The sequence below is a fragment of the Homalodisca vitripennis genome, chromosome X (assembly GCF_021130785.1).
Source record: "Homalodisca vitripennis isolate AUS2020 chromosome X, UT_GWSS_2.1, whole genome shotgun sequence".
Lineage (NCBI taxonomy): Eukaryota > Metazoa > Arthropoda > Insecta > Hemiptera > Cicadellidae > Homalodisca > Homalodisca vitripennis.
Genome location: NC_060215.1, coordinates 91,394,451 through 91,410,867, shown reverse-complemented (window position 1 = coordinate 91,410,867; position 16,417 = coordinate 91,394,451). Strand labels below are relative to the sequence as shown.

General features: G+C 31.7%; 1 protein-coding gene across 6 annotated transcripts in view; it reads left to right on the top strand.

The window, feature by feature from the left end:
* The window catches only part of LOC124369363, a 54,931-nt gene that overhangs the window by 30,532 nt on the left and 7,982 nt on the right, over positions 1-16,417 (top strand). For 5 of the 6 annotated variants that reach the window (XM_046827351.1, XM_046827350.1, XM_046827354.1 and 2 more), the window contains 3 exons: positions 837-948; positions 2,358-2,485; positions 9,716-9,926. In XM_046827351.1, coding sequence (XP_046683307.1) covers positions 837-948; positions 2,358-2,485; positions 9,716-9,921 — 446 coding nt within the window. In that variant the 3' untranslated portion in view covers positions 9,922-9,926. Of the gene's footprint in view, positions 1-836; positions 949-2,357; positions 2,486-5,573; positions 5,759-9,715; positions 9,927-16,417 lie in introns of those variants that run through there. The other variant, XM_046827352.1, reaches the window with a different exon arrangement.

The window sequence follows — 16,417 nt, the reverse complement described above, 5'->3', positions numbered from 1 at the left end:
TAACTGATTCAACTGTTTAAGCCAATCAGTACTGCTCCAAAATCTTTACTATGTTTTTAGGGGAAAAACATGAAGAGTTATAAGAATTGTTCAATAGTTGTTGAAAAAGGACACCAGAAAATAAAAATGTTTGGCTTAACCATTAAGTACCTACTGAGCTGATTCACGTAAATAAGTTACCCAAAAAGCTTGGATCTGAGATTTTTGTTCTATGTTTTATCAAATGGATGGTAGAACTGTAAAAGCTGCATAATATCAAATCTTTGTAGTATTGCACTTAATGTTGTTTTGTTGCATTACACAACAAATCCTTAATGAACTATTGGTAATCCAGAATAAGGCTATCAGGCATAGATTAACCAAACGCTGCAGCAAAGATTTAAAGCTCAGGTGCCTACACCTGACATTGCCCTTTGCATGTACTCAGTTGCTATCTACATAAATAAATTCAAATTCATTACAAAGGAAAATGTCCACTCATGCAACACACAAAAGAACAATTCTTTCCTCTCATTATACTAGTAACTGGTAACTTGTAAAGTTAGCTATTGTATCATTATCACTAAAGCTTACTAATCAATGTATTCTCCAGGAATTATTCTGATAGTGATATCATTCTTATCTGATCCTTCCTCTGAGTAAAAATAATACAATTAATATTCTCATTTTGATTTATTTTTCCAATGTACTTAACATAATTAGAGCTCCCTAAGTGCCTTGTCTTTTGAAGTTTGGGCAAACTGAACTATCTGCTCACTGTTTTGGCGACCCTAAATTTATTCAATGGTCTTGTAATTCGTGTTTTCAAACGGCTAGCAAGAAGTTATTGTTTTCAGGTTACAGACGAGAATGGAAAGCCTTTCACAGATATGCGTTACACATTTTTACTTTGGCTGACGGGACTCGAGGTAATGTAGGGGTTATCTGCATTCCCAACATGTTTTCCAGGTTAGTCATGGGAAATACATCCAAAAATTCATAATTTTTAGAGAACAACATTTGGGTGTCTCTATAACAGAAAATTATAAATGTAATGAACAAAAATGTAGATTTTTGTGGAATGGTCTGGAAGTTTTGAGGATGTATAGTTTTGTGCTGTTTGAATTTGTAAGATTTTCCATGTTCCTTTTCTGATATATGTTTATTTTTCTTGATGAATTTTAGAAAACACATTATACATGTATAAGTCATACAAGGTGTGAATTAAGTTCCAGGATGGTGTACTATTATTTTAACCATTACAAATAGAACTATAAAACTTTACATCCTGTTAGTGCATATAAACTATTTTAAATATGTATTCTGTTTTCTCAGATATTAGCACTTAAATTTAAAATGTATCAGAGGAAAAGTTTTAATAGGGCCATAGGTTGAGTAACATATTAAATTAAAGGTCTTTGTTATTCAAATACAATGCTACAAACCCGATCTCAACAGCTTGGCCCTAAACAAAATTGCTGTTTGTTGAAGTTTCAAAACATTGTTAGTATCACCTTTTGTATTATTTTCATATTATCTATGAAGAGCAAGTAGAAAGGTGACAGAAAAAAAATGTCAAACAGCAAATTAAATGGTTTTATGAGTAAAACACAATGTATGTTTATTTATTTATTCTTAGACGCCTGAAGTCAACGTATGTTCGCATAAGGGATAATTAATCTTGCACATCTGATCTCAAAAACTTCATACACAACAATATAACAGCTGTTTATACTGTATAATGGCATAAATAATACATTTTGCCTTCTTAATGTTATAATGTCTCATTTACATTGTAAACCACATGGATAAAATCTATAATTACAAATTTCTCCACCAGTTGAGAAACCTGAGTCACTATTTTCACTTTAAAAATAGTTGTTTATTTACATACAGTATTTTTCCTGCCATGTTTAATATCATTCCTTTTGTAGTTTTTTAATAGAAATGTATAATCACCATTCTTTATCTTTGCGGTTTATCATATGGGAGTTTTAATAATCAAAGGTATAAATTATATACCAATTTGGTTCCTAAACCAAAGTAATTTTGGTATAAAACTTATTTTGTCATGCTTTTGATAAGTTCATCATAGAACAGATGTGTTGAATGATACCAAAAATATTATCCCAGAGACTATTCCATAAACAAGTCACTAATTAAACATAAAGTGTGAAAATCGCCAGTATAAATTTAATGTTGAACAATGATGTATTGATGTCTAAATCGTTCTAACACTTTATGTTTAACTAGTTACTGTTTTGATGGACTATTAGTAAATTGATTTGTATATCAGTTTGTAGGCTCAAAAAGAAACCTGTATTAACAATTTATTCTGGAAAATACTTTTTCAAAAGTTATCCTTTCGTTTATTGCAGGCTGGAAATTGGCTATGTGTATGAAAAAGAGGGCTCTCTGGAACCACTTACAGATTTGGATTTTGAACTGTATCAACATGGAGAAAATGGAATTCCACCCAGTGACTATGGATTTACTTTCAAAACAGGTAAGAATTCAGTATTATTTATAAAAATAAAGAAAATGGTAAATGGTACAATAAACTTGAATTATGAATCTTTCACTATATTGATGTTTATACCATTTTGAAACAATAATAATTTGTAAAAAAGGGATATAGTGATAGTTGTTTTTTTGAATGTCAGTTCTCTTCTCATAGACTATTTAATTTATTTAAATTTTTATTAATTTTCATTATTAATATATTCAGCAGTGATCTAGACAGTATCAACAGGGCCTGTCTATTTGAGCCATTTTGTTTGTTGATCTCAGGAATTTAAGTAAGTTTTCTATAATGGGGAAGTAGTCAACTTGGAGCTAATACCAGATTGTATTTGTTCCAGAATTGTTCAATTTTAACCATTTAATGATGTATCAATGTACAATATTTTATATTTAACCCTTTTAACCCCGGCCATTAAATCAAGTGAGGTGCCAGGAATCCCAAGCCATTTTCAGACAAAATGTAAGGGTTTTGTAAAAAAATTCATAACTCAGTTATTTTTTTAAGATATTTAGGTAATTATTTTTTTGTTTTACTTCTTTATACATGTAGCTTACAGAAATACACAAATAAAATTATTATTTTGAAAGTAATTATTTTTACATACATATACATATATAAAAAATAAATAAAAATGAAAAAATTTCAAGTTTGATCATGGAAACCATATAGATAAAAAAATATTTGACTTAAAAATACCCATTTACTTTATGATATATTTAATCCTTAATAAAAGGAAACAAAAATCATAGGCCTACCTTATTTACAAGTGGAGTAACATCAATTTTTGTTTAGCCGTGTAAATTTTTCTTTTTGCCATTTTTGGGCAAGGCAATGTAACAAGACCTTTGAAATTTACAGTACTTAAAATAAACATACGTAAAACCAAAGTTATTTCTGAAAAAATAACTAAAACTGTTCATAATATAAATTTAAAAAAAGTTTTAAAACAATATTTACATTACTACAAAATGATCACTAAAATCGTCGTCACTAATCATATCCACACCATTTGCAACTAGGTTACTAATTAGTGTATTTTCACTTACGGGAGACTTTGAACGATGTCTTTTACTCATTTTGAAATCAAAAAAATAATAAACTAAACATTAACTGCCGTACTTTACACTGCTTTAACCTAAAACTGTGAAAAAAAAACGGTATATTCACAACCACGTGATATACAGCTGTCTGCAACAAGCGTGAGCAGTCAGTCGAGACGAATTGCAATTGCTCAGTCACAGACTGACAAAATACAAAGTCAAACCATTACAAACTAATATATTTCGATGCAAAATATCTTTGTGCACAAGTCTCTGAAATTTCAAAGCATTTGGTGAAATAGGTGGCCAGTAAAGTAATAAAAAGTGCACGTCCGTACTATACGGACGTCGGGAGTTGACGCCATTTTTACGACGTCCGTATAGTACGGACGTCGGGGTTAAAAGGGTTAATAATAATTTAGAGTAATAATATATTACCATTTATGAATGGACATTAATTGTTTTTTTTTTTTACTATTATCTAAAGTGTTTTTAGTGCATTTTCTCTGAGTTTTCAGTGAGACCAGCCATAAAAGGTTGAATATAATATTACAAGCTATGTTATAATAAGTGTAATGAATAATTAAGGCAATAATAAATCAGATTGATTACCAGTGATGTGTTGTGATATTTATGCTGACTTATTCCACTACACTATGGAGTATTACCCTCTATCTCTTTTTCTTAAAGGTCAATTAAACCATTCAAAACATATAACAAAAATCATTGTATTAGAATAAATTAATTTTCAACCCAAACTTTCCGAAATGTAATAATTAATAATTTCAGGTAAATAGTTGTCAAATAGCATTATAAATATTATTAACCTAATCTTATTTGCAAAACAGTTATAATGTTTTAGGTATAAATAAAAATTTTCCTGGTAAAAAGTAAAGTAAAATAAAGATGTCTTATTTAGACAGAAGTTAGGTGAAGTTAGGGCTAAGAAGCCCTCTCTAACACTTAACCTGGGGACCAACAGCTTAAAGGTGACTTCCAAACCACCACCAACGGCCGGGCAGGCGGGCTGCTGGGGGTAGACTTTATGTAATCACAAATATAGTCTTAGTGAGCCACTGGTGGTACACCTTGTTAATCCGGTGATCTGCTGCTATAAAGCCAAGATTTTTGATGTTAAGATCACATGGGTTTGTTTGAAGTTATTTTTATCATATTCAGCTACAAGTTTCAGCACATTGATATGATATGATATTGCTGATATCGTTGCTATTGTGTTATAAAACAGTGTTGTGATTCTCATAAATTGTACTTGTGATAACCATTTCACCATGGAATCATCAGATATTAAAGATATTTTAAATGAAAATTTGACAGATTTTACATTCTCAGATAGCAAGAATGTCCCTTCCTTATCTGATAAAGAGGACATCCCCGTACATCATCTGACAGTTCTATTGAGGAAGAAAACAATCAATCTTCTAATGACGTATGGCTAGATTGTTGTAATAATCTATCTATTCCAGATATTAATAACGTTCATTTGAATGATGACAACAGAAGAGGGATTTTTAATACAATGTACATCAATTTCTTTTTACCTATCCTAAGGAAATATAGTATATGTCTGATCTTTAGATTTTTCCAGCCCTGTATCTATATGAGCAAATTTTGATAAAAGAAGAAAGTTTGCATTTTTTATCACAGAGATAGACTGACTTGCTTGTAATCATTTGGAAAACAATCCATTGAAAACGAAGGTCTTTTGTGACAAGACACCACCACAAACCTAATGAAAAATCTTTGGAATATATATAATGTGATGGGAAAGTATGGAACCAATATGGATCACTTTTATTCACAATTCTATGACACCATTTCTATTTTATACAATTAACCCTTTCCGAGCCAATGACGTTACTAGACGGCATGCCTAAACTAGCGCTAAAAGCCAACGACGTCCACTGACGCAAAATAAATTTTTTTTAAATATATTATTTAAAAGCATTTCTGGGTAACAAAATTAGTAAAAACTGTTAAACAAGGGACAACCGTTTGTGTCTATTTTGAAGGTCACGGCTCTTGTTCGAGTGACGAAATGGCGGGCGGCCGGATGTTCATAGTCTCCCGCAGAGCCAACGACGTCTACTCACGCGCGCTCAATCTGCCTGTAGCCTTTCGTAAGGTAGATGTTTATTCGCCCTTCCATTTTCGATCCGCGTATTTACCTTTTCAATTTTGATGTTAATCAATATTTTTAATCAATGTACAGTGTAGTTTATGTATTATTATCGTGATGTAGGGCTTTATTGTCCGCAAGACGTGCGCGTCGAAGCCTGCCTTGCATCCTGACCTGTGTTTTTGAGATGTACCACACACAACAAACCTACGCCTAAGGATCACATATATGTAGCTCATTTTCAATAAGTACCATTTATAAGTTTTCTCATGTTATAATATTGTAAAATGTAGTGTGTTCTTTATTTTATACTTGGAAAATTGAAATTTTTTGTAGTTTTATTGTTTTTATTTAATTTGTATATATAACATTTTACTATATTCTTTATATTTTCTCTTAATAAAAATTACTATATGCTTGTTTTTGTAAAATATTACAATAATTGTGTTCAACTATTGTTAATTTTATATATGAACACATAGAATGTCAAAATTAAATTTTTTCAGTGAAATTATGATTTTACCATTTTTTGGCTGTAAATTGAGTGAAAAAAAATATTTTGTCGTTTTTCTTACCTCTTATGTTATAAGAATTTAAAAAAAATTGGTTTTGGTATTTGAGAATTTTTTTATTTTTAAGGTGTATGGCTCTTAGGAGTAGTTTTGGTTATTTATTTGTGGCTCGCTAAGGGTTAATAAAGCGATTTATAATTTCTTTTTAAATGAGAAACTGACAGATTTGAAATTGACTTAAATTTGTGCAATTATTAATTGTTAATTTGTGTATTTGTTGTTGTGCAATTTTTTTAACAACAAAATTTGAAGAACCTGCGGTGGTTAAAGTAAAAAATCTGGTGAACAACATATTTCAGTGGGAAGCTATCGTCATTGATAAACTATGATTCCCTTGGCAGCAATGGCTAATTTTTAGACCATACTTTCCAGACAAATCAAATAAGTATTTAAGCAACGTGTAATATTCAAATATTTAAGCTGTGTTTATTAGTGGTTACACTACAAAACTGAAAGCCTTTACTTATGTGTGATAATGGTGGTGTGGAGCACAAACAAAAACAATGTTGTACCTGATGTGTAATTTTTTTGGATGAAGAAAAATTATGTTATGCCTATAATTTGTTTGCTTCATCACTGAAGCATTTGCTAGATATAATAAAATATATGTATGTCAGACCTTGCTCAAAGACCTCAAGAACAAACTGAAAAATGTCTTTTAAAAAAAAACCACTAAAAAGTATGAGGGTTTGAATGTACTTGAATGGGTTGACATCCTTGTGCCTTTTGGAAAGACAAACAGAGAGCTAATATGAAGGCTTCTTCAGTGTCTGCCTATAATTCTGCTAAGAAGGGATTGATATCTCTGATGAGTTGAGCTCATATTACAATCCACTTATAAATACCTTTGCGTTATATGAAAGTTTCTCTTGAAATTCCTTTTGGGGCTAGTGTGGGCAATGTTTTTGTCATGTTCAACCATTTCAAAGTCAGAACTATCAATGTGAGATGCTGATACTTAGAACAGTTCTGGCAAAAAGTCTTATTTGAAGTGAAATTAATGAATCTACACTAGCAAGTCAACACTTATATATATACACCACACTAATAATACCACTGTCTGCAGGTAGCAGACAAATATATAATTTGTAATGTTTTTATTTTACAATATCTCTGAATTAGGAGTAATTTGTTTTTTATTAAGTTGGAGTTAACTTTTTTAATTAGGCCTAACACAAACATATTAAATCGAGAAATATTTTGGTAAGAATATACATTAAGTATTCATTTTCAGTCAAAAAAAAACACAACAAAATTCATATTTCAGAGAAGAGAAAAGGAGACTTTTCTTGCAAAAAACTATTAGTATGGTTTGATTTGCCTATTTTAAGGTTAATAAAAATAATCCACATTATACATTCAGTTTTATTGAACAGTTACATAAAAATTGCTTTACAGTTTTCCCTAAATGAAATATTTGAGTGTTTTTTGTGACTATGTACTATTAGAAAGCGATGCTTGCCAAGTTTAATATAATCTGATATGTTATGTTACTTCATTGTGAAAAAAGGCTAGGATGAAAGCGAATTGTGTGGTAATGTTTTGTTTTGACTGTCTGAACCACTCCACAATGTCTGTTCTTAAGTTTACGTGACCAGTGTCATAACTAACATAAGGTCGGCGTGTATTGTGGTGGTTTGGAAGTCATCTTTAAGCCATTGGTCCCCAAGTTAAGTGTTAGAGAGGGTTTGTTAGTCCTAACTTCGCGTGGTAATATAAGACATCATTACTTTAGCACTGATGCACTACATCATGAACGTGTTTTAACAGTTCTTCTTCTCTAACAAGGTTGCTTAAACACTCTTCTAGTTGAGTAAATCTCTTATGTATGAATCCTATGAAGGGCAGAAAACTTCTTTCAACCAATAAAGTTGAGGTAGGAGTTGTAGATATTAATAAAATTTAACAAGTTTAAATATTTAACTATGCAAATTTTCTCTTTTAAAAAGGTTTTAGTACTGTTTTGTTGTGGAAAGTTTTAATTTGGTAAAATATGGTTAGTTTGTCTTTATGTCAAGTCAAACATTTGGGTGTAGAGTACATGCATCTTTTCTGAAAGAGTTGCAAGAAAGCCAGTCTAAAAAAAAGGTACTAAACCTTTTAATGATTTCATATCTCAAAAAATTCTGATATTTCAGAGAGAGAGGTACTTGTCAAATGGAACAATAAGTTATTGCATAGTGAGTACAAAAATCTTCCTGTTCTTTTGTTTCTGAGACAACATACCACCATCCACACTCTTTTGTTTTCTCCTTTTTCATTGTTATCACTATTACGATGATATGATTATTGGTAAAGATTATGATTCTTAATTTAAGAATTCATAGAAAAAAATCATTCCATTTTCTTTGTACTCACACCGTTATCATATACCCGATTATATGCATTAAATTTGTGCAAATAACCTTAGAATAATTAGTATGTAACGAGCTGGTTACAGACTCAAGCAAAACTGCTCGAGTCTTTAGGTTAAGATTAAGGTTCATAGTTAACGATAATCCTCCAACTGGTGACCGATGGCGTAGACGTTTATCAATACCGCTTGTGAACTGAAGAAGACGGCACAGCCGTCGGTCAACATTACACTATTATTACGTGAAAACCTTTTAAGTTATAAAGATATAACTTGCACCAGTTGAATTCTTTATTCATATATACCAATTCATTTTATATAGTTTATATTCATAATACTCGAAATGCCGCACGGCATACAGCCGACAGACTATGCAGCTGGAGACGTGCTGCACGGCCTTGACGATCTTTGTTGCTACTCTTGCTATGTTATTATGTAGGCTAGTTGTTTATAATTGATTGTTATGTTGTGAAATGGGCGATCCTCATTGTTCAAATTTTATACATGAACTAGTACAGACTATACATTTTGATCAAAAAACTATTTGGTATTGTGAATAAGTGTATGTATGTTATAATATTTTTGTTCACTACAAAAGTGTGTATATTTTGTACATTTACAGTATCATACTATCTCAAGGTAGTGAAAGTTACATGGAGTGAAACTTAGGAAACAAAAATTTACAATACTCATTTTTAAATTTATGTAAAAATAAAAAAAACAATACTCTATTAAGTGCTTATTTGTATTATTTTACATTTTTCTCTGGTTTCTAACATAAAAGTGATGTATAACACTTATTACTTAGAATTTAGCATGCATTTTAACAAATATTTAAAAAATATGCTGCGCAAAAACAAAAATCAGTGTATCATTCTGGGAGTTTATTATCATCAGTCAGAGGGTTAAGGAGTTAAGGTTAAGACTCTTAACTGAACTAACAACATTTATCTAGCAAAATACATTTCGTAATGTAGTGGAAAAGTTGGTAATGCACAAGTTGTACACAAAAAAAGCATATCATTTTAGACAAGTATCTGCAAAATGTGAATTAATTAAAAAATTTACATAATAATTATATTTTTGTGTAAAGTTACTGAACTTTTGTAGGACAAAAGTGTTACGAAGTTAAAGTACAAGTGGAGGAAACAACAGATTTATACTTAGGACTAGATTGGGAGGCTCGGATCACAGAGAGCCTGTCCCGCTTTACAGTGAATGGTGTGGAGGGGTGGGGAGTGGTAGAGTGGATGTATGCTCACCGCAGTGGCAGAAGACCCGCAGGCCACAGTCAGTTAGCTGTTTCTTTACGATGAACAAGGTAAATATAAGATTGGAACCATATACCTCTGTAGTCAGGTTAATTACTATGTAAATATCAAATTTATTATGTTATTATAACTTTTTACAATTACTTTTTACATGTCGGACTTCTTTTATTTGTATATTCACTAAGATTTACTTATTTACCCTTTCAGTCACCGAGTCTTCTTGCAAGTAGTATCAGCCTCTGCTAAATTTTCCAGAAAATCAAGAATATTGCTTGAATTGTTTGAATTTTAAATGGTTTAGTAATTAAATATTTACACAAGAGCATAATAGTAATTGTAAGCTATATATGATCATTTACAATGCAGTTGATGAAAAAAGTTGAAATAAACTATACTCTCTTAAATAATACACTAGATATGTAATATGAATATTTGTTTAACAGCTTTAAAATACACTGCATATCAGATTTGGTTCCTTACGTATACATAATTTTTCAACCAAATCACTTTATTGTTATTAAAAGCCTTGCATAAATCCCTAACTAATATATATACAAGGTGTTTGAAAAGTCTGGGTACGGCTTAATATTTTACAAACCATAGCAGATAACATCTATAAACTTTGCACAGTGTCATATGGTATGTAAACTATTTTTCCTTGCTATTTCCATGACATGCCAACCATGGGGGGACGGCCCACAGAGGAAAACATGGAAATCTTAAATTAAAGCATGGGTCGAGTGATACCTCTTTGAAAGAGCTCATTTAGTAGAGTTGAATGCCACAAACCGCATCTCCAAAGGTTTATCCAATCAGAAATGGCGGGTTGTTTTAGGTACACATTGTGAAGTACATTATGTGCTGCCAATTCTGACTGGATCGTCGTATTCTGATGCGGTAGGCGGCGGTTCACTCTACTAATCAATGGTTTCACTGATTAGTATTTATAAAAAATAACAAAAAAATTTAATTCAAAAATTAAGTGGTAAGTTAACTATTTCACCAACAATGAACAATGGTAGAACTTAATTAATTCATAAAAATAAAGATGACGAATTCATTTTAGTTTTATTTATTATGTTATAAATTTATGACATAATTTGCTAATTAAAAAAATTCTGTGAAAAGACATCGGTTTGTAGAATGAAACGCCACCTACCGCATCAGAATACGACGATCCAGTTAGAAATGGCAGCGCATAATGTACTTCACAATGTGTACCTAAAACAACCCGCCATTTCTGATTGGATAAACCTTTTGTGATGCGGTTTGCGGCATTCAACTCTACTAACTGAGCTCTTTCAAATGAGGTATCACTCGACCCATGCTTTAATTTAAGATTTCCATGTTTTCCTCTGTGGGCCGTCCCCCCATGGTTGGCATGTCATGGTAATAGCAAGGAAAAATAGTTTACATACCATATGACACTGTGCAAAGTTTATAGATGTTATCTGCTATGGTTTGTAAAATATTAAGCCGTACCCAGACTTTTCAAACACCTTGTATATATATTAGTTAGGGATTTATGCAAGGCTTTTAATAACAATAAAGTGATTTGGTTGAAAAATTATGTATACGTAAGGAACCAAATCTGATATGCAGTGTATTTTAAAGCTGTTAAACAAATATTCATATTACATATCTAGTGTATTATTTAAGAGAGTATAGTTTATTTCAACTTTTTTCATCAACTGCATTGTAAATGATCATATATAGCTTACAATTACTATTATGCTCTTGTGTAAATATTTAATTACTAAACCATTTAAAATTCAAACAATTCAAGCAATATTCTTGATTTTCTGGAAAATTTAGCAGAGGCTGATACTACTTGCAAGAAGACTCGGTGACTGAAAGGGTAAATAAGTAAATCTTAGTGAATATACAAATAAAAGAAGTCCGACATGTAAAAAGTAACTTAAAAAGACTTAGTTATTTGATTTTTAAGTGACACATTTTAAATTTAAGTGCTAATCTCTGAGAACTCTTGTCATACAGAATAGAATTGAGTACTATGATACTTTTTATTTAGTTCTTATTAAAAAAAAATAGTTTATTTAGTACCAAAATTATCTTCCCTTGTGCTTCAGAAAACTGCTTTTTTGTACCGAGGATCACTGTTCGTTGATACATGATATTATTTTATTTTGCATATTTTTAAGCAACAATATCTCAAAGTTTAATGTGAAAAAATGGTCCCTGCAAATTATGAATTATTGAACAAAGTGGTTAAAGCAACCACAGGATCCCTGATATAAGGAAGGCTTGTAAAGTTTACTGTGTAAAATTAAAAACTCTCCAATGTAACAATCACACCATACTAACGATGGGAATTAAACTTGCATTTTCAAGAGGAATTTTAAGCCATATTTCACCAACAAATATAGAGTATTAATATTGAGAATGTTCAGTCTATTGAATTATTTTATGTATTTGCATTTTTTTCCTTTTAGTTATGGTTTTTACAAACTGTATGGCACATTCAATATGTGATGAGATAATACAATTTGTGATTTACAAAAATGATAAATACAAGAACTACTAAATTAAACATTTTTTAATGCAAGTAGATAAAATAATTAGCACATCAATGCTCAGACATATATCACAAACCTTGAACCTTAACCTCTTTACATAATCCACTCCAACATAATCACCATTTTTGTTAAATCACTGACATATTTTATTTTGTTATATTTTTTAGTGTTTTAACAAAACAAGTATTTAAATTAGAAAAAAAATGATAGTGCCAAGAATGGGCTGGTTAAGAATTTTTTTCTTTACACTTGAATTTGTCTTAAATTATACATGGCACTCTGGGATTTGTTTTAGTTTATTTGATTTTATACATGTTTTTACGAAGATTTGAAAAAAGTGTCACAGCTATAAACAAAAGACATATTGCTAACTTTATGGGTTATAGGAATCTATATTGTTACAGAAATGTTTAAACTGTAATAAAAACTTGATTGCGCACCAGCAGAGGTAGCTAAACATAACCATAAGAGCTAGCTAATAAATGTGAACTAATGGTGGCAAGTATGTGTGCACAATGCTGAACAAACACTTTTCATTCTCATATGCAGTATTGTGATATTTAATGAACAGTATGGTGGATATCAAGAAGTGAGGAAAGTAAAAAAATATAAAGCTCAGTGACTATAACTATTTGGTTAAAAGAGAGAATTGAATCCAGGTATCCATATTGAAGTGGGTTTATTTTTGAGCTTGGCAAAGTACACGCATTGCACAATGTATAAGTAGATAGCTTCATCATGTTTTAGACAATAGACAATAGACAATATCCTTTATTACAATTTCTTCAAGAAATGTTACAGCGTCAAATTTAAGTCAAATTAGTATAATAGATAAGCTTCTTCAGTGTTATGTGGGGTCTCCCCAAGTAAAGAATTCATTTAGGGTGTAGAAAGCCTTGTCTAGCAGCCATCTCTGTAGCTTCCTCTTCATCAGCACAGGGCCTCCAGCTTTCAAGTGGTCTGGTATCTTGTTTAGCATCTTCACTCCTGCATACAACGGTTTCCTTTCATACATGGCTGTTCTGTGACCTGGCAGCACATAGTTTCCTGCATATCTGGTGTTGTATTCATGCACGTCACTTTGTTTAGGGGGCTCTTTGGTCACACAGTAAAGGACAGTATCTAGGATGTAGATGGAAGTGACCGTCAGGATGTTCAGGTTCTTGAAAACATCTCTACAACTTTGTCTTGGATTTAAGCCTGCTATTACTCTGATTGCCCTTTTCTGCATACCCAGGACGCGGTTGAGATTGCCCATAGTGGATCCACCCCAGACAGTAATACCATAGCGTAAATGGCTTTCAAACAATGCATAGTATGCAGTCCTTGTTGCCTCAGGGGTACTAGTTGCCTTGATTCGTTTTATGGCATAGAGAGCTGACCCGAGTTTTAGGCAAAGATTGTCCACTTGATTATTCCAGGATAAATTTTCATCAAGTATGACACCTAGATGTTTGATTTTGTCAGCTGCTGTCAGATTGGGCATTTCAGATACTGTAGACTTTTTATTCCCAAATGACATTTGCTTGGTCTTACTTTCATTGAGAACTAAGTCATTTTTCATACAGTATTCTTGTGTCATATTGAAGGCAATAAAAGTGTTCACTTCTAGTTGATCTACGTTTCTGTTTGCAGTAAGCAGCACAGTGTCGTCCGCATACATGACCATCTTACTGTATTCCTCTAGATGTTCTGGAAAATCATTGATAAACAGCACAAACAGAATTGGCCCTAGGACAGAGCCCTGGGGAACTCCTCTGTTAGTCGGTACCAATTCAGATCTGACTATAGTTATTTTCATTATTGCTATTGGTCATCATATTGTTCCTAAGGTATTTTATATTAATTCAAATTCTAAAGTATATGCAGGATATAGGCTGAATGCTTCTCCATTTTGTTCTGTAGAATCTCCAAATATTACAGTTTTTTCAAACAGAATTTGGGACTACACATCCCAAATGACATCCAACCAAATGATGCACCCAGGCGACAAATTTTCCAATATGAGGTCACCAAGAGGGTTCACCTCTGGATAGTTTATATTTTCCAGTTGAACGTACACTGGGTACAGTATTTAAGTAAAATTCAGATTCCTTTATTTCGTATTACACATTTAAAATGTGAATGTTGAGTTTATCTCCAGTTCTCCTTCCTGGTATTGCAGCGTCTGGAATCCGTCTCTCTGAAGAGATAAAAAAGTCGCTGACAAAGAAGCTCAAAATGAACTTTTCACATCGTTTTGACATTAGAGACACCTAGACTACAAAAATAACAATATAGCATAATCTAGGTGAAGAAGTAGTCTCACCATCTCATCAGGTGAATAATTGAGTACACAATTCCAGGAGTCAAGTTTAAGACAGTGTCAGATTCCGGTCACTGCACTAATAGGAAGGTGAACTGGAGCTAAACTCAACATTTAAATTGAAACAACCCTTCCTACAATTGCTACATTTAAAAGTGTCAAGCATTAACAATTGAAAACAATCAATAATTGGTAAAGTCAGTTTCATAAAACTCTTGAACATTTTATAAACACACAAATCCAGTAGCATTCAATTAATTTCATTTTTTATCTTATTGACAGACAGGAACTTGAGATTGTGAGGTAATCTGTTGAAAATGTTTTAATCCTAGATAAACTATTTTTAATAAGAGTTAGGTTACATCTTTGTATTAATAAATCTTGAATTTAGTGTTATTCTCATGTACAGACGTGTGGTCCTGCAAAGTAGATAAATTATTGTTTTCATATGTAACAAATCAGATAAGACATACATAGAGGGCAATGACAGAACTCTTAATTTTACAAAAAATAATCTATAGTGGGTTGAGCTGATACTCCACATAAGAGGTCTAACTGACCTGGCAAAAAAATGCCAATACACAACAAGCTGTGAATGTAGGCATAGCGAACACAAAGCAAGATGTCTGATCCTACTCTCTCTATCAGTACTCTTATTTAAAAACCGATGTGCCACTTTTCTGGGCAACTAGGAGTGGCACATCGTTAACCACAAATTTCAAAATATTTGGGTGGAAGAGATGTTAGATAGGTCTAGGGTACTGTGGAGGATAACTGTTAGAGTGGGTGGAACTCCCCTAGTGTTAAAGGCTGTTGCTAGCCTGGATATGGCCTCCTGCCCACTTCAACTGGAGAGGCTGGAAAAGAGCTGGGCTGTTCTGTTCTTTAAGATGACATAACTGAGATATAGCCCACCACCTCTCCTCATGGAATCTTATGTCAGTGGTGAAATTTTGTAACATTGATAATATTAAGTCAGATGCCGTTAGAGGTTATGTAATCCAAAACTGGATATCCAATTGTGACATACATGTTTATGGCCTTATATTTCATTGTAACTATTTCTGAAAAAATTAAGAATGTTAAATTAAGAATTAAGAATGCCTCAGATAAAATATTTTTATAGATTCTACTTGGTGTTCCCACTTGATGTTAATTATGAATGACTAATTACAATTGAGATAATTGTAATTGAAAGTTTTTTCATCTAAACAAATTTAAACTTATGCCTAACAATTTTAAAGTAAAACCAAGTAAAAATAAACAGATTATTAGAACTCAAATACAATAAAGATTCTTTTTTATAGTTTTGGGATTAAGAAAGTCCATTAAATTCCATTCAGTACAATTTGGATACAGTTAAGTTATAATTTTTAATGGCGTTTTTTGTAGTGGTTATGGCTGTAAAATAAACATTTGTCAAACTATATGTTGAATTTTTGTATTATTTATGTATTGGCTTCACAAGTTCTTCCTCTTTGTTTTGTAAAACACTTCAATTGACTATAATGCAATTAAAGGTGAAATATGAGATTCTTTTTGAAGTTCTCTGTAATGTACATCCATCCTCTCAAAGCCTGAATGCTCTTGGTATAATTTATACTCAGTCAAGAATTTCATAGAGTTTGACACTTTTTATTCATAGATGAGAGATAAAACCTCTCCAAAGGGTGTGTAGTTTACATAATACTGCAAACAA